The 18,745-nt window shown below is 42.3% G+C and overlaps 1 protein-coding gene across 1 annotated transcript; it reads right to left on the reverse strand.

Annotated features, from left to right (window-relative positions):
- Positions 1-8,161: 8,161 nt before the first annotated feature.
- Positions 8,162-11,195, reverse strand: pou3f1 (POU class 3 homeobox 1). The gene has a single exon (XM_072678832.1). It carries the CDS (start codon positions 11,139-11,141, stop codon positions 9,972-9,974), a length of 1,170 nt encoding a protein of 389 aa, XP_072534933.1. The 5' UTR covers positions 11,142-11,195; the 3' UTR covers positions 8,162-9,971.
- Between the last annotated feature and the right edge of the window lie 7,550 nt (positions 11,196-18,745).

Consider the following 18,745-nt stretch of genomic DNA (forward strand, 5'->3'; position numbering starts at 1 on the left):
TAAACATGGCTACTAAATGTGACAATTGTTTATGCTTGTTTTATTTATAAGACCTAATATTCAGTAAATATTAACTAATCAGTATTTTCCATAATTTATTCTACTTCTAATGTTTGACTGCTGCTTTTTGGGCTAAGGAATTGAAGCATGGGCCTACATGCAGCTTTAGGGTTTTAAGGAGTTAACAGATGAGTCAATTGAACTGATTGTGATTGAGCAGGGACATTACCAAACTGTGCTGAGAACTGGCCCGCCAGGACCAGAATCGAAGAACCCAGTTCAATTCTATTTATCCAAATAATCTCTTTTTATTTTTCTCTCTCTAATTTCCAGCCCCTGCCCCAGTTCCTAGTTTGGACTCCCATATCACGTGACGCTGGCAGTTCAACTTGTTGTGCAAAAAACGTCAACATAGGAGAAAACCAAAAATTTTAAAAAAGTGAAAAATGGAGAAACACGGTTTTGAGAGGACAGCAACAATGGTGATTCCTCCATGGTCACATGACAAGAGCTGCCACTGATGCAACATCACTGTACCGCTGATCATGCTTAGAGGAGGGCACTAACTGCTAGTACTGTTATGTTAGCTAGCAGCTAACTGGCTAGCATCACACTGAGTGATTAGGAGATTCTCTTCACTCAGAAAGAGAGAGCCAATTATGCTCTCTAGGCATCCTGCAATCTCCTACTGATGGGCCAATGCATAGCAGCTGTGCCACTCTGGAAAAATTGGAAGTACCCATTTTTGGCACCTTTATTTTTAAGAGTTTGAGGAAAAAAATATGGCATCTGATTTTACTTATGTAACATTTGTTTTCTGTGTCTTTAAAATAGGGCACATTTTTATTTTTGACTAGTTATTCTGGTTTTCCCAGCTTGATCTCGGGTGTACTGGGTGGGATAGAACAACCTACATACTGTATGTACTAGTTGGAGGTTCACAAGAGCTCTGTTGGAAACCTCAGTTCTACACACAAAGCTCTCCGCCACAAATATTAATAGGTTTCAAAGTGGCATCTTTTGTCATTTTGAAATGTTATTTTTCAAGACTACAAGGTGGTGACTGCTTCCCACCAAACACAAAAGCCAGAAACAGAGGAAAGCTCGGGGAACTTTCCAAACCTGCACTTCTAACCTGTATATTTAGGTCCACACCTTGGAGTCTACTTGAAGGAGAAAGCATATACCTACAGTGCCCTGTATCATAAATAACACAGCATTCCCCCCCTCCTGTTCTCTGCTGAAGCTTTTCATATGGTAAATAGCTGATCACTGTGTGGCCACATTGTTGCCTATCTTTCATGTAGCTCTGAGGGGAAACCTTGAGGTGTGGAAGAGAAGGAATTTTTGATGAAAAAAAAGAAAAATCTTTTCCTCTTCCTTCTCCTCCAACCCCCCGCTCTGCCCTTCGCTGTTGGGGTCAGGTATTTACTACATAAATGAGAGAGGCAGAGAGGCAGAGGTTGAGTGAGTGGGTGTGAGGGAAGCAGTAAGAAAAGACCTGCAGACAGAGAGTGCTTACCCACCTGATGATGACACTGTTAATGGGGAACTGGCATGGCAGCCCGAGCTACTCTCTACTTTATAACTGTCTACTTTATGTCTTTGGGTTCTGGGTCTTAGTCTCGGTACAAATAGTCCTATCCTGAGAACTTCCTCTTCTAGATGTTCTCAAGATGTTATATATGATAGGTCCATCCAGTGTTTCTTTGCTGTAGTAACAGCCTCTACTCTTTTGGGAATAGGATATACACTAGATGTTGGAACGTTGACATTCTGGAGGATTTGATTGTGTTCAGCCACAGTAGCATTACTGAGGTTGGATGCTCAATTCTAGAATGGCACTCATCATCCCAGAGATATTTGATAGTGCTCTATCTGTCAAGAGAACGGAGTTCCACTGCTTCACAAATGCTGGGGGGCTTTAGATCCCTCTAACCTACACTTGGCATTGAGCATGATAACCTTAGGACCATGTGCAATTGCTTCAGAGCACCCGTTGTATTGACAGTGCCTTTTTGTGGAGAGTACACACACTCCAGTTATTAATTAACATTACAGTTATTAGTTAACCTTACTTAAAAACAGGCAAACAGTTTGCCTTATAAAAGCGGTATAGGAATTGTATGTTGTGGGTGCTTCTAAGATTGCCAGTTAATATCCTAGGCTTTTATTGACTGAAATATTACCAATCGCCACCTTTCCCGATGGCATTAGTAATAACGGCATCTGCATTACTGCATGGGTGGTCACTGTATCATTCAGCCAAAATAAAGCCACACTCAACAGCAGAGAAAGTGGTAACTTACTCTCATAGCCATCAGCACTGAGGGCAGGAAGAAAAAGTACATGAAAAGGGACTCCACATGGTTTCTCTGTCTTTCCTCAGATTCCACAATATGGCCACAAATCCTGGAGGCTAAACATTGCTACTGCACATGCTCACATCACAGCCATTGTTACTTCTTAATACATTCAATTGAATTTTTCTGCATTTAACTGGAACTTAAGAAGTAAGAAGTGCATTTTATTGGTAAATGTGTTTAGTCATTTATTTAAGTCATGACATCTATTAGGATTTATAGTGCAAGCTGAGTGAGATATGAGTGTATCTTAACCCTGGTCCTGGAGAACACCCTTCCATACACATTTTTGTGTTTTCCTGTTCCAACCCACCACCTTCAATTCAAGAAGCGCTTGTTAGATAGCTGATTAGCTGGGTCAGGTGTGTTGAAAGCAAATACTTAATACTAAACCTTACAGGGCAGGAGGTCAGCCTGGAGCTTTTACAGCATTTTCGAGAGATTCACATGCTAAGAACTACTATTGAGGAGTTTTACAGTGTGTTTCAGTGGTGCATTTCTTAAGGCTCCTCAGTATTAATGCACACAGTTAAGAAAAGGACAAACTGCCTTATTGTAGCTGCGTTTTTTAGTAGATTCCTTAGATTAGAAGGTGTGTCTACAAACCATTGAATTTATAGTGTATGAAACATCAGTGATGCAGTTGATTGTGATGCTGGATACTGTTGTGAAAGATTGTCGTTTTATGATGAGTGGTTTAATTATCTTAATAGTTCCCTGTGAGTTTGAACGCTTTCTGCATCTCATGATTATTGATGTGCTATAGATATTGTCGTGGCACTGGAATGATGAATAGCATCTTGGAGAGTTTGGAGCCATATGGTGAATGCAGTTCTCATGAGCAGTAATCTGTGTATGGCTTTGTATGTGAATTGGATCTAATGATGAAATCCATAATCCATCTAATGGAGTGCACCAGTGTGGTGCTACCAGCTGTAAATCTAAACGATCTCAATCTTGATCTTGTCTATGAGGCCTTGATTTTGAAGCAGCTGATTACTGATTGCTAAGCCTGGGTCTGAATGACGGTTGACTCAGCAGTACACTCTTGAAAACGTGTTAAAGGAGGTGTTTCTAAAAAGCATATATATTTTAGCATATAGCTAGTTTAACACATTTGTGTCAGGTCATTTGAGCATTGGAGCAAATTTTTGACACAGATTACATATATCTTCATATTAAATGTATAAGCTTCATATTAAATGTATCACAATGCAACCCAAATTCAATGTTTTTAGCTGGACATACAGATGTGTTACTAAGAAGACACTACACATTGTCTTGAATACATTTGTTTAGACAGTGTGCAATGCCCCAGCTACTGTCTACTCCAACAGCCTGGAGCTTTACAGCATTTTTGAGAGATTCACATGCTAAGAACTGCTATTGAGGAGTCTTACAGTGTGTTTCAGTGGTGTATTTCATCAGGCTCCTTAGCATCGTTGCACACAGTTAAGGAAAGTACAAGAGTTTAAAAATAGCAATAAATGCATTATTCAGGCATAATTACCAGCATTGTTGTAGTGTTTGTAATGTCATTAATAATAGCTCGTGCCCAAATAATGCGCTTAATGTTATTTATCTGTTGGCAGATAGATGTGGCTAATCCTCATTCATTTGCTGTGGATCAATGCAAATCCGCTAGCGTGAGCGAAATCCCACCCCCCCTTGAGCCTGTGGCTTCTAATGTATTTTCCCACCATTAACCAGCTATAATCCCTGCTAATCATCACTAATCCACATCTCCTGTGTTTGATGATACTCTCCTGATGAAGGAGGTGGTGTTGGGGCCCGAACGCCCGAGTGCAGCGCAGAGCCGTGGCTGTGCAGGCGCTGGCAGGAGCTGGCCGTGGATAATGTGGCGAAGAGGGAGAGCTAAAGCAACCAGGCTCCTGCTTCTCATGCAAGCCTGATGGCACAAGCCTCCTCTGAACGGCTCTCCCTGTGGCTGGGTGTAATTATGCATAGATAACCAATCTGCAGTTATCACACATGCACATCTGCTTTATGCTTTCCATGGAGAATCAATGAGCCATCCCATGCTCTGTTGTTCACCTTTTCATCTTTATTATATCCATACAGTCTCCCATAAGGCATTCTATATTAACCTTAGGCTTGTCCTTTTGCAGGAAAGCTTGCAGAAACACTGAAAGGTATTCAAGCAAAGCTGAAAACCCCCACCCTCCGCCCCCCCTCCAAAAAAGGCTGTCAAATATTCAAGTATGCTCAGAGTGACTGTTGTTGTCTTAGTGTAAATGGATCTATGGGTTTAGAATGAATGTTCAATTTGGACTAAGCTCAGGTGATGGCGGTCAGGCACAACAGTAGAATTTTAGGGTTTGTTTTCTATTCTGTAGCAAGTGGCTGTGTTGCTGGAGAGGTTTTAGAAACTGTTTGAGACAATAGTGAGAATTATAGTATGATAATAATGTCATTTAGCAAGTTATTAGACAGTTTAGTCAGTTAAAAACAGGACACTGATACTAATACGCTATCTTGACATTTCATATATTTGAAATGAAACACTGACTGTGAGGTTAAAGTGCAGAATGTCAGCATTAATTCATGGCTGGTGACATCGATTCTGAGTATTTCATATAAGATTCCAGGTTTTTTTACATATGATCTACACATTACAAGTTAATAACTGGACATCCCATCCTCTCATTATGTCTTCACTTGAGAAATGTCCAAACAAAAGGTCACATTAGATTCATGATATGTTTTTAAACTGCAGACTTATTTGCAGTTATGCTCTTATAATTATGGATCACATTGCCCAAATCCCAGATAAGACAACATTGGTTAATGTCAGAATCTTTTAAGAAGAAGTTTCTTAAAAAGTAGGAGGAGTATGGAGTAGACTGTTCTTTACTCTTTTACTATAGTCCAACATTGTGCGTGTAGAAGTTTCTAGTAAGTGCTGTCTTTTCTGCCCTTCGGGTCAAGAATGCTTAACTCTAAATCCCATGCTCCCTGCTCTTTTGCACGTCTGTACAGGCTTCGCTTGGGCTCTGCTGTCCAGCATCCTGCTCTCCCGCTGTGTTTGCGTGCTGTGAGGAAACCTGTCAGGTAATTGCTGGCTTTCATGCAAATAGCCCAGCACAGCAGTTGCTTGTCTCATTCACTCTTGAGGTAATTGGTAAATGGATATAGGTGGTTGACTGTGTCCCTCTAGTACTTTTCCCACCTCAGCTACAGCGTTAGGGTTACCATCTTGCATCTCCTACTTTGCATCCTACTGTACTGATGAGAGTTCAGTTGTCTTAACTACTAACAAAGGAGCAGATTCAGACCAGATTTAGAACAGTTCACATGTATATGTTTTACCCAAAATAAAATGATGATTTCCTTAATCATATTAAATAAATATACACTATTTATACTGTATACTGTGTGACCTTTATGTGTTGAGAGCAATATAGAAAAAGTTTATAAAGGCAAAAGAATATTCCTCATGTTATTGCCACAGACTACTACTATTTAGTTTTTGAAGTAAAAGTTTTACATTTTAAATTATTTTTTCATTACAAGATAAAATTACTGCTGCGTTTGACCTTAAAACACTTTACACCCTTAATTTTTTTTTATTCCAAACAGGGAACTAAATACCATCAGAAATGTAGAAGACCTACCACGAATAGAATTAGAGAGAGAGAGAGAGAGCGGCACAGAGAGTGAATCTGCTTTTGCATTAACTGTAATCGCCGTTAGGGGGCGCTGAAGACTCGCAGTTCCTCTCTAGACTCGGGGAGAATTTTGAGCCTTTGAGCTTTCACGTTTGTTACTGAAAATTTGGACTACTTTGAAAAATGTAAATAAATTTCTTCTGTGCCTTTTAACATTATTTATTTTCTTTTATTATGTGGTAAGCACATCTATGTTTTATATTTTAATGTTAAAGAAATAAAACGACTAGAGTAGCAATTAACTGCACTAATGTATACTTCTGTCCCAGCACTACTACCTGAAAGATGATTAAATTAATGCATTTTGTAATAGAAATATGTCATATGTCTTCATTTAATTCTGTTTAATTCTGATACGCTGCTTTGCTTTAACGAGACAGAGCGCATGAAAGTCACACGCTGGAATCCAGTAAAGAGCAGTAAAAAGTATAGGTTGCTTATATACAACCACGAATAGTCAGCAGCTACATTAAAATGTTTGTAGTAAAAATGGAACGTTAATATGACATTTTCTAATCACACCTAACTCATTTTTTTTTACTCCTTTGGGAAGTCTTCTCTCCCTGTATGTACTGAAGCTGTAGGTCTTACAAACTGGTGCTGATGGTGTATGGTGCGGTCACCGTGTTTATGTTTTAATCTATTGGCCAAAACTGTCTGCTACGGTTTATTACAACACCATTTAGAGAGCTGAAGAAACGTCAGATAGACATCTTTTCAATTCACACGGTAACGTTGCTGAAATATTTAGGACTGTGTGAAGCAGCAGTGTGTGAAGCATTCACTGTCCACAACCTCGCTGATTAAAAACAACACCTGAAAAACAATCACTCCCAAACCGAATCATTTCAATTCGGTTCCAAATCGTAATAAAGTTTTAATCGGATAAATTAAATAAAACGACGTTTTATTTTCATTTTATTTTAAAAACACAGCTGTTGGTGTGTGCGCGTGTGTGAACACGGCATTTGCGTTAGATAGTAATGGTAACAATAAAAACAATAATAACCTTAAATGTATTCATTCTAAAATTAAATCTATTAAATTGTATATATTAAACTAAATATTCTTTTAAACTGTCTGAATCAGTCAGAGAGTTTAAGAGAAATAGCTTGGAAATATGCAGACGAAGCTGCTTCAAGACTATGGCTGTATTCGCAAGTTTAATGAAATAATATTAACAGTACTGGGAGTTATTACAATTAAGGACAAACTAAGTTAAGTAGAATCGCTACAGTAATGTTAAAGAACTCCTTATGCTGTATTTTATTTGTGCTATTTTTCCATCTTTTATGTCCATGTTTACTGTCTACAGTTCAGTTCTTATCAGCTGATATTCGCCAAAAGGTGATTAATCATGTAAAAAAACAAACAAACAAACAAAAACTTTTGTGTCATTTGTATATAAAATTAACTGGATATTTTCAGACTTCCGTTTAAGAGGCATGTGGCAAAACAAAAACTGTGGTATTTTCAGTTTTATACTGAATCAACGAACTATTAGTTATTTGAGTAAAGAAGCGTTTGAGATCAAATCTTATCACATAAAAAACCTGAACGAATGAAGTTGTTTATCAGAAGCACATACATTAGACACTGCTGGGAATTGAACTGCTATAGGCACTGCAAACATACGGCTCCTGCTGAATTACTTTGCATTTGTTATTATGGCTAGAACTAATTTTATTTCTCTTTCCACGTGAAGATAAACAGGAAAGCAGGACAGAGGGAAGCAGGGGGTAAATGTGTGCTTAAGAAAGACAGAAGGCAAATTCTTGTATATACGTTTTATGTAAGTAATAAAATATTACTATAACATAAATATAAATGTGACTTTGCAGTCTACATTTCGCAATCAACATACAACCAAATGTAGTAAACAAAACATTTGTAATCCACTGCAACATAATTAACAGAGCCCAACAAAAAAAGCTCCAAACACATTTAAGAAATAAATATATAGATATATAAACGGTCAAATTCATAAATGAAATATTAAAATATCTTCTTGGAATTAGTAAGTGTACAAAACTGCTCGGAAGGAACAAGAAAAGGAAAAAAGAAAAACCCAAAATGAAAGAACAAATACATATGTTTACATATTGGACATATTTACATATTGGAAATAATCATGACAACTATTTATTTAAAATCTTTTCATTTTTTTCTGTTTTTTGGAAAAAGTTGTATATCCACACCGTTTCAAATAACAGGATTGCAAAAAGTAAAGAAAAGAAAAGAAAAGAAAGAGAACACCTGCTCCAAGCTGCTCACTCACAGATGCCTTTTTGAGAAAAGACACGGAACGCATGAGTCAATCCGGAACCCTCGGTTTATGTGCTGCTCACAGACAGATAAAGAAAGAAAAGAAAAGAAATGAAAGAAATGGCTATAGTCCCACAGCAGCTGCTTTCCCCCCATGATATCTCCCTTTATCCGGCGGGGGTGAGTCAGGAGGACAGTGGGACAGTAAGGGGCTCAGTAGAGAGTGGAGGTCCAAAGTGGGCTGTAGTGGAGTGGAGCTGGACAGGCGCTGGGATTTTACCTGAGATTGAGCACTTCTGCACTTTAGCCCTCTCACCCTCAGCACGCATTAAGCCGGGGAGATAAACCTACCCAGGAGAGATAGAGCTCCACCGTTTGGGGTCATTTCTGAAGACTGTAAACATGAAGAAGATAAAGAAGAAGAAGAAGAAGAAGAAGAAGAAGAATTAGAAGAAAGAGAGGAAGAAGAAGGAAAATAAGAAAAAGAAGAAGAAGAAATTTTCCACGGCCTGCCTCTAAAACTAGCACACTTTCCCTCAGCATGGACACGATCCCACAGCCACATTACGACGCCAGAATAAGTGCTCATGAAAACAAAACGACAAGGAAAAAAGAAAGAAGGCGGTAACAAAATAAAAGTCCAAATAAAAGTCCAAAATAAGACGCTCGTGCGTGTGTAATGGCTGTTGCTCGTGTGTGCTGTATTTCAGGCCCATGGCTGGGTTGGGTGTGTGCGTCTGTGTGAGTGTGTGTGTGTGTGTGCGTGGAGACAGAAAGCTCGTGCTCCACTTCTCCACATCATGGCTCAGTGGCTCGGACACAGAAGTGCTCGAGCTTTTGTTTCCTCGAAAGACAAATGAAGAGTGACAAGAAGTGCACATCAAAACCCCCAGAGGCGAATCAAACCCCACATCTCTTACAGCTCGTACAATTCACCCTTACAGCGTCATCTTACAGCGTATTTGGGACTGATACACACAGTACAGGTGTTCACTCAACACTGGAGATTTTGCTGTGTGTAGAATTGAGAAACAAACACAAGTTGTTTACCAGAAAGCCTGAAGAGGCCCTGGAATATCCCCACATCCCAAAGATAAAGTAAAAGCAAAATTGTAAATAAAGTAAAACAGCACAAGTGATAAAAGAGAAGCAGTGTGAAATGTGAATGGTAGTCATGTAGGGTCCATCCAGCCTCTGTTCATCTACAAGAGACTGACACCTGCCACACACACACACACACACACACACACTTTCTCCTTTGTGGAATATGGGCTGATTAAAGGAATCGGATTTGTTTTTGTAGCTTTTCTCCACAACGCATCCCACCTTTCTAGGAATTTAGTGACAACAGGTATTTGTTTTTTTGTCTAAACGCATTAGAAACTCACTTTTTCACTCTTTGACAGTCACTCCATTCACACCACAACTCTCTCAGCCCACTCAAGCCAACTTCATCTGTAAAGCGAGCGTGTGAGTGTGTGTGTGTTGCCTCTCAGGATAAACAGAACGCAAAGAGAGATGAAACACCAATCCATTTAGTCCCTTTCTAAACGCTGACTTGCTGCTGCTGGTCTGTTTCTCTCACTTTTTCTCTCTCTCAGTTTTTTTTTTTTGGAAATGAGCGCACGGAGCAGTCAGTCAGTCGGTCAGTCGGTCACGGAACGGGGCTCTGGAGTGTGTGATGCAGCGGGGGCGTCTCGGCCTGCGCGTAAACGTCCTCCATGCTGGGGTGCGGGACCCCCACGGGCGTCATCCTCTTCTCCTTCTGCCTGCGGTTGCAGAACCACACGCGCACCACCTCCTTCTCCAGCTGCAGTGTGCCGGCAAGCGTGCTGATCTCGTGCGCCGAGGGCTTGGGGCACTTGAGGAAGTGGTTCTCCAGCGCGCCCTTCACGCCCACCTCGATGCTCGTGCGCTTCTTGCGCTTGCGGCCCTGCGCCGCGATCTTGTCCAAGTTGGTGGGGCTGCCGCTGTTCGAGTCCGTCTCCTCGAGCCACTTGTTCAGCAGCGGCTTGAGCTTGCACATGTTTTTGAAGCTCAGCTGCAGCGCCTCGAAGCGGCAGATGGTGGTCTGCGAGAACACGTTGCCGTAGAGCGTGCCGAGCGCCAGGCCCACGTCCGCCTGCGTGAAGCCCAGCTTGATGCGCCGCTGTTTGAACTGCTTGGCGAACTGCTCGAGGTCGTCCGAGCTGGGCGCGTCCTCGTCCGAGTGCAGCTCGTGCTGCTGCTGGTGGCCGTAGGGCCCGTGCGGGGACGCCTCGAGCGCGCCCTCGCTGCCCGTCCCGGCTCCCGTTCCTCCTCCTCCGCCTCCTCCTCCGCCGCCGCCTCCTCCGCCTGCGTCCTCGTGCAGCGGCGCGCTCAGCATGCCGTAGCCCGTCTGCGAGTAGAGCAGCGACGGCTGGTGCGCGCCCGTGCCCGGCGACAGAGGGGGCAGGTGGTGCGCTGTGGCCGCCGCCCACGAGGCTCCGTGGTGGTGCTGGTGATGCTGGTGGTGGTGGTTGTGGTGGTGATGATGTGGGTGGTGAGCACTTTGGCTCGGCTGGTGCGCGAGGTGCGCGCGCTGGTACGCTGCGGGCAGGTCCTCGCGGCTGCTCTTGTGTTCCGTCTGGCCGCTCCAGTCACTGGGCAGCCACTGGTTCTGCGTGACGCTCATGGGATGACCAGCGTTGGACGCCGCCAGCCCTTGCAGGTAGTCGTGGTGCATGATCATCTTCTGCATCTCGCGGTACGTGGTGCCCTGGTGCATGCGGTCCGAGTCTGGGTGCACGAGCGGGGTGGAGGGCAGCGCGTTAGTCCGCGGGATGTACTGTGCCGTCGTGGCCATGGCCGCTAAGGCTGTAGAAGCTGCTGCTAAAGCTGCTGCTGCTGATGCTCACACTTTCAGGAAAACACTGACGGCCGCTCGCAAGGCGCTGATGGGCTTTAGAGCGAGGGAAGGCGACGACCTGTCGGGGGGAGGGGCTAGGGGCAGGATGGCACGCCCATATGACGCGTTGATTGGTCGAGGCGCGCGACGGGCCTCCAGTGATTCCCTCCGGTCAGAGTCCGTGATCGCACTCACTGGCAATTGGACGCTCTCTCCCCCTGTCTCTCTCTCTCTCTCTCTCTCTCTCTCTTTCTGCTCCTCTTTTTTCTACCAAACGAGGCTTTGTGGGCTGTTTTGCACCTAAACCACGTGGGGGAGTGCGGTCCTCTTCGCTGGGGTGGAAGAAAAGCCCCCTACCCCCCCTACCTCTACCCCCTCCTCCTCTCCCCCGCCTTTCCCCTTTCTTTAAATTAGTGTGGTTAGTAACTGTATCCCTCCCGTTTCAAGTACATTACTACTCTAAAAAAAGCCACACACCCACCCACCTCCACATCACTGGACTCTATTAACACGCTGTAGTTTTAATGTAGCTACAGAAGCCACACAACCCGACTCCTGGTAGAAGAATGGAGGAAATCATGTAGATCAACGCTGCAAACTTCAGTCCACGTACGAGTGACATCACAGCACTCATTCAGGACTTCACTGGTGTCATTAAAGCTAATACACACCTTCCTGAAACAGTAGTTCAGTCTGTCAAACCTGACTTCCCAAAACACAAAAAGATGCCCATCCCACGCACGGGTCGGTTGGCACTTTTCAGAATAAACGCGCAAATCTATTTGTTTTCTGTTTTTTTTTTTGGTTGAATTTCTCAGCTTCTGAATGTGAGCTTCCATCGGTTACTCGAGCGCAGAGAATTCAGCCTATTTCCATAAAAAATTCCCTTCTATGCATTTTTTTTTCTCTTTTCCTCTCCCTCTCTTTTTCTTTCACTCTTTTTCTAAACAGCAACTTGGAAAAATTCTGCGTTTCTCCCTCCTGGCTTCTCCTCGCGCTGCTTTCCCGGCTGATCTGATTATTTTTCCCTTCACGTTTTGTCCCAATAGCAAATTACCAATTCTATGAATTGCAAAGCAGCCTCGGAGACGCTGAGGGCTGGAGAGGGGGAGATGCCAAGATTGAAAGGGATCTTTGCAAACACAATCACGTTCTTAAATGGAAATGTGGGGCTTTAAACAAATCTTACATCTCTCCTGTTTCAGTCGTGTAAAAGTCTGCAATCAGGCGCGCGCGCTCCTTCCAACCACCACAGCTGTTTACAGGACTTTTTCCGTGCTCTTTTTTTGGGTAGCAGTCCTATTTCAATTATTTATTCTAATGCATTTTTATTTGGCCACCCCTCGTGTTTGTGCATTTGTCTTGCTCTCATTTTTTGGGCTGTTTCCGCAGGCGTTTGGAGGAGAAAAAAAAAAACAAACAAAAAAAGAAACCAATGTGATGCTGGGGGAAAGATCTCGGGCGCGAGAGCGAAACACTTCCCATTGGTGAGTTTGCACTCTTCCTTTTCCATCTGTCTTTCTGAGAGAGTGAATGAGGAGTGGACGGGGATGCTCTCAGGGTCACAGGTGCTCGTCACCACTCTGTCAAAGGCGTGGTTATGTCCAGCCATCATTTATTTATTTAACTCAGCCGCACTAGGAGGTAAAACGCTGGAGCCTGATGTGCGCCTGTATTTGTTCATACGTGGCTAATAGAGATTAAGGAAAAGACGTTTTTAAAATGTTATTAATCTGTTAGTTCATGTATCATTTTAACACCCTTCTAGGGTTGTTCGCTATACACCCTTTATCAAACTGCATGTTTTGTTTTATTTATTTGAGCGTTTCTTAACATTTATAGAAAAAGAGAAAAATAGAAGTGTGCGCCGGCCATCCCCATTATGACAAACTATGTTAATCCTAATTCTCATCCCAGTCCTAATCTTAATGCTGGTGATATAAATCACAGTATATAATATATACTTTGTACATAATAGCGCTGATTAAACAAGGTCATGTTAACATCCTATAGTTTAAAACCATCGGAGTTCTCCAATTCGTTGTGAGGTTGTGAATGTACTGAATCAGAGGCAATATATGAATGAATATGGTGCCTATAAAGCACAGCGGTATCGTGATCGTGTGTGTGTGTGCGTGCGTGTGTGTGTGTGATGAGGGCTGAGTGTGATGTACCCATTTTTCCGAGACGGACTTAATGAGGATGTTGCTCTACTGTACGCTCTCTCTCTCTCTCTCTCTCTCTCTCTCTCTCTCTCTCTCTCTCTCTCGTGTGTGAAGAAATAAAAGAGTAGAATGAGGCAAAATCCCGGCAGAACACACACACACACACACACACACACACACACACACGTACACACCAGCTCTTGTACTTGGGACAGAGGGGGCTACAAAAGCAGCCAGATGCTCGTGCTGCCTCCTCTTCCAGTCCCACTGCCCTGTGTTGTGGGGGGCGAGAGGGGGATTTTTCCCGGGATGCACGAGGTTGCTATGGAGAGAGGAGTGAAAGGAGCGCACTGATCTTCCTCATGAATGATCGGCCATACAGGAAAAGACGAATAACAGGCCTTCTTCTGTACGGTCTCTGTAGGACAGTAGGGGACAAGTGTGGTCTTTGACCACTAAGGACGCACTAAATTTGGCTGCAGCCTTTTTGACAGCGCACAGTTTTTAAAGAGGGCTTCAGGATGTCTAGTGGTCACTTGTCATGCAACGCTACTTTTTTTTTATCCGCTGTTTCGCATCACTGTGCAGGATTTCAGCACTTCGTTTTCATATTTGGGCCGCTGGTCTGCTGGACGCACTTCATTTCATTATCAGCCGCAGTTTTAACAGCGTGCAGCTTTCCCTGACCACAATTAAAACCGACAAATCAAAACTGCTAGATAGGCTGTTTCAGTTCTGGTTCTAGAGTGCACTGTGTTACTTTTTATGGAAACGTTTATATAGTTTTTAATTGCGTTGTGGTGTTATATGAGATGTTCACACCAGGCTATTTCGCTCCTCCAATCGCTTTTAGTTTTTTTTTTTTTTAACGTAATTAGAAACAAATGCGCTTCAGCTGCTTTGACAAACCTACTGCTTCTCAGCACTGGGCAGAGGCAAAAGCTGCGGTCAGTCACAAACTTCAGCATCTTATCTAAGTTGAGCAACAAACAAACAACCATACAAACAAACAAACAAACAAGCAAAAAGAAAGAAAGCAAAAACAAGTCAAGCATTTAAAATACAACTGATTATAGCACTTATGTAGATTAAAGGGTTCATGATAATTAATATAATAAAATCATTTAAACAAATGCAAAGTTCCAGTATGTTAGATCTGAATCCACGCGTTTTCCCCTTATTTACGTTTTCTCACAAATTTCCTGAAATATTCCCTTAAAAACATGGTGCGCTTCTACTCCAAAACAGCACAAAAAAATCTAAACGTTTAAAAACATAAATGAAACAAAACAATAAAGGTTGCTCGTGTGTTTCTGATCAACCAGAGTAAAATTGATCTTTTAGTAGATTTTTAATAAACGCGCTTTTAAAACGGCAACGTTAAATGTATCAGTAGACAGGGCGGCGTTTACATGCTTAGTGGGCGCTAACGTACAGTATTTGAAATGAACATTTTATTAAACGCTTCAGTGTGTACTGAGATTTTAACAGAAACAGCAAGAGAAATAATCAACGAGAGATGAAGAAGAAAATAAGGGGAAAAAACAGAAAAGACTGCAAAACCGGGACCCAGTGTAATGTATGGAGAGATAGAGAGAGAGAGAGTGAGAGAGAAAGTGAAGTCTGGGCTCAGTTTTGTCCCGGTGCCAGACACTCACACACTCACACTTCACATGTGTTTATGGAGCGTTTCTCCAGACGCTCCAGTTTTAATGAAAAGCTTCACCTCGCTGAAGTTGAGGGAAAGTCTCTGTTTTTTGTAGCATTCCTCCGTGTGGCCGTTTGTTTTTGTGCAGCCCTGTTTGACAGGCATGGGGTAATGTGCATGTCCTCTCTCTCCCTCTCTTTTCCTCTCTCTCTCTAACTCTCTCTCTCTCTCTCTATCTCTCTCTCTCTCTCTCTCTCGCGTCCTCTCTCTCTCTAACTCTCTCTTTTGCATAACGTATTGAGCCCAGTCGGCCGGTCTCCCGGTCCCGGGGGAGACGCGCAGGGGAACGGTTCTCTTTCTGGGGGGAAAAGAAGAGGGAAAAAAAGAAAGGTGTGAGCCATCTTTCTCCATCTTTCTCCATCTCTCCACTTATCTTTGGGCTAATTAGGCGGGGCTCTGAAGGCGCCCGCATGAATATTCATGACAGGCAGCAGCGCGCAATTAACCATGGGAAGAGGATGAGAGAGCGCGCGCAAAAGAGGAGTGTGTTTCTGCGCACGGAGTGTGTGTGGGAAACGACATTCATACTCACTTCACTCTATTCACAATACGGAAGGGTGTACTTTTACCCCCCACCCTCTTTTTTTTGCTATAATATATAAATGTTGCCCAAGTTCCATTTTAATTGCCAGTGTGTGTGTGTGTGTGTGTGTGTGTGTGTGTGCACTGTGGACACAGTTTATGAAGGAAAACTTTTTAATCGCCATTCTGACATGAAGAATGATTAGATATTTTTAGAAATGGAAATTATTAGAATTTCCTAAAGAAGGTCAACAGAACATGTAGACCTAAATATAACCTCCCAGGTTTGTGGGATTAAAATTAGCACTCCATAAATTGTGAATGAGAACTTTGGATTTGGTGCAGTTCTTACATCTATAAAACTGAGTATCTTGCTGGATTGTTGCATGAAGGAGCAAAACTACAAGCAAGTCTTTTAAGTTGAGGTTCAATACTTCATTAGCAGGTCAGCCACCAATGTTGCTGGCTTTAGTGTAGTCAGGACAGATATAAAACAACAATCAAGTATACATAAGATATACCTAATTATATTAATAACCACACAAAAAACTAAGAATTTAAAGAGTCACATACATTGACAAATGCTAAAACTTTGGAACTTCTGAATGCAATGGACCTGCTAAAATTTTACATCTTCAAAAACCTCAGTGCATTAGAATTGAGCACTAAAGGACTAAAACTAGAGACTAGACCGATACACTTTTTAGGAAATATGTAAATTAGAAGTGGATGTTTTGTTGTTTGTAATACCTCCATCAAATATGTGCACAGCTAAGCATGCCAAAAAGTTAAAGTGTAAAATTAGTGTAGGTTCATTTAAATTGAACCTTTTTGTCCTATTTACACCTCTAAAAATAATATGAATACAAAAACTACATATACACAGAAATCAGAAAACATAGCCACACATATATAGACCTACATATGTACAAGTCAAAAGACAGACCAACAGACAGACAGACAGACACACATACAGACACTTTGTTTGGTGCCCTAACCTGTGGGGCTGCTGCTCTGTCCACTGAGGCCTCAATCCTCTACTTTGAATTCAAGGTGATCTTTATCCTGTCCCCCCTCCTGGGTGTGCACTTGCCACCGGCTTCCATAAAGATGCGTTTATGTATGTATGTATGTGCGGAGGGGAACACGGGGAGCTTTTGGAGAGGGCTGCTGCGATAAGCAGTGGAATTTGTGCCGCCTGAATATGGATGGCGGGCCGGCTCTTAGTAAGCAGCTGATAGAGAGGTAAACAGCTTGTGGGCTGAAGGGGTTAGAAGCATGCACCTGAATACATTGGGCATCTCTCCTCTGTCTATCACCTCAATAGCTGATCAAGTCACTATTATTTCTTCCCCTTCCCATAATGTAGTTTGCCTGAAAACGTTGCAGGGACGTCGACCACAGAGACTGACTTGCTCTGATGCCAATTGAGATACACTCAAGCCAGGCTCAAGGGAGGACTGCAATTGCAAACATTTTTGCTCCACTTTTACCAGATACAGAATATGTCAGCTTTCAAAACTGAAACTATAGATGGACTGGGTTGCATCAGTATGCATTTGTATCAAGTCTAATCAGTCAGAAAGGTGCCCCCCTCCACCACAACTCTCTCTCTCTCACACACACACTTCTTTAATCCTTTAAATGCTTCAGCTCTGCTTTTTGAATGCTTATTTTTGTGCTTGTATCTGCTCTGTGGTAATCACAGCCCAGGTAGAAACAAAGCAGGAAGCTGCATGTTTACTATGACTTGTGTAGAACTTTTGCTGAAGAGTTGTTTGTAGAAATGAAGCATTCCTCTGTAATTCATAACTTGTAAGTTAGCTTTAAGAGCAGTCAGTTCAGATATCAGGTGTTTGCATCAAATGAGCTGAACTGAGCGTTACAGGCCAGTCTCCTGGACAGGGATTAGGCCTGGCTGTGGACTGTATTGTCCTTTTAACATAAAATCCCTGTTTTCTAGGCTGAGGCTTAATTCCTGACTATAGAACTGACTCCGTTTGTTTTTTCTAAGTTAAGTTAAGAACTGAATGTTTCTGGTTTATTCTCACTTGTTCAGCCTGAGAAGCAACCGGAAAGCAATATAAACTATGCTTGTGCAATTTCGTGGGCGACTCTCAATAAAACACATTTTTATTTTGTTATTCAAGAAACATAAAAACACAACATGGCTTTGATTTCTTTACTGTACATGCCAGCATTTCATTAAGCACAGTGATTGTTTTCTGACAGAAAGCATAACCAAGAGCAGAAAAGGTGCTTTTGTTTAATTATGAGAGCTTCGTAGTGCACAGTCACTTAAAAATAAACAAATTGAATTGGAAATTCACAGACATTGCTTTTTGGGCCAGTGTCAATAAAAAGCTTGCTTCTATAAATTCTCCATCACTCAGGAATCAGTGGCTGTGACTTACATTTTTAAAATGTAGCCTTTTCAGTAATGTGGAAATGGAAGATTACGATTATGTTCAGATATTACTTAATTACTTATGTTATTATCCTATAAATACAACCACAACTTACAAGGGTCTGCATTGCACTGCATTTTTCCTCTTCAGCCGAGAAGTAATGAGATGATTTACTATGTAGACAGTCTGCTGGGCTACTTTAAATATTAAACTACTGACGTCGAACACCTCTGTGGATTAACATGTATCTGAGCCACATAGAGAGCCATGAAGACTCCACTCGTTCCACTCATTACCATACACACATGCACATAAGATGTCCAGAGGCCCCCTCCAAAGTTATTAATGAGGTGCTTCCTTTTAATTAGATAGTAATTCATGTTAATGCATGCCTAATGGAGCCCTGTTGTCCCCTTCAGTCACGTTGTGTGCTTCTGTAATGTATACCAGGCTGTGTCTTTTTCTTACTTTTGTGTTTTCAGTATGCTTCCAGGGGCCTTTTGCCAAGGAGTGGGTGGCTTTTGGCCCTATATAAACTTAACTGGCCAATTAAGGAGAGCTGGATTGGTGTGAGTTTGTGGAGGTCTTGCTGGTATAGGGTTTAGTATATTACCCTTAGCAGAGGACAGATAGGTCATGTGTGCTGATCGACCGGAAGAACACACCCTGACCCCATCATAATAAGCCAATAGCAATGTCAGTGGTCAGTCACGTTGCTTGTTTACAGGAATGACCAGAGGAAGGAGCCGTATGGTTCCT

This window comes from Salminus brasiliensis, chromosome 5 (assembly GCF_030463535.1).
Source record: "Salminus brasiliensis chromosome 5, fSalBra1.hap2, whole genome shotgun sequence".
In the NCBI taxonomy this organism is placed as follows: Eukaryota; Metazoa; Chordata; class Actinopteri; order Characiformes; family Bryconidae; genus Salminus; species Salminus brasiliensis.

Coding starts and splice junctions, on each gene's coding strand:
- pou3f1 (XM_072678832.1), bottom strand. CDS start 11,141: ATGGCCACGACGGCACAGTACATCCCGCGGACTAACGCGCTGCCCTCC.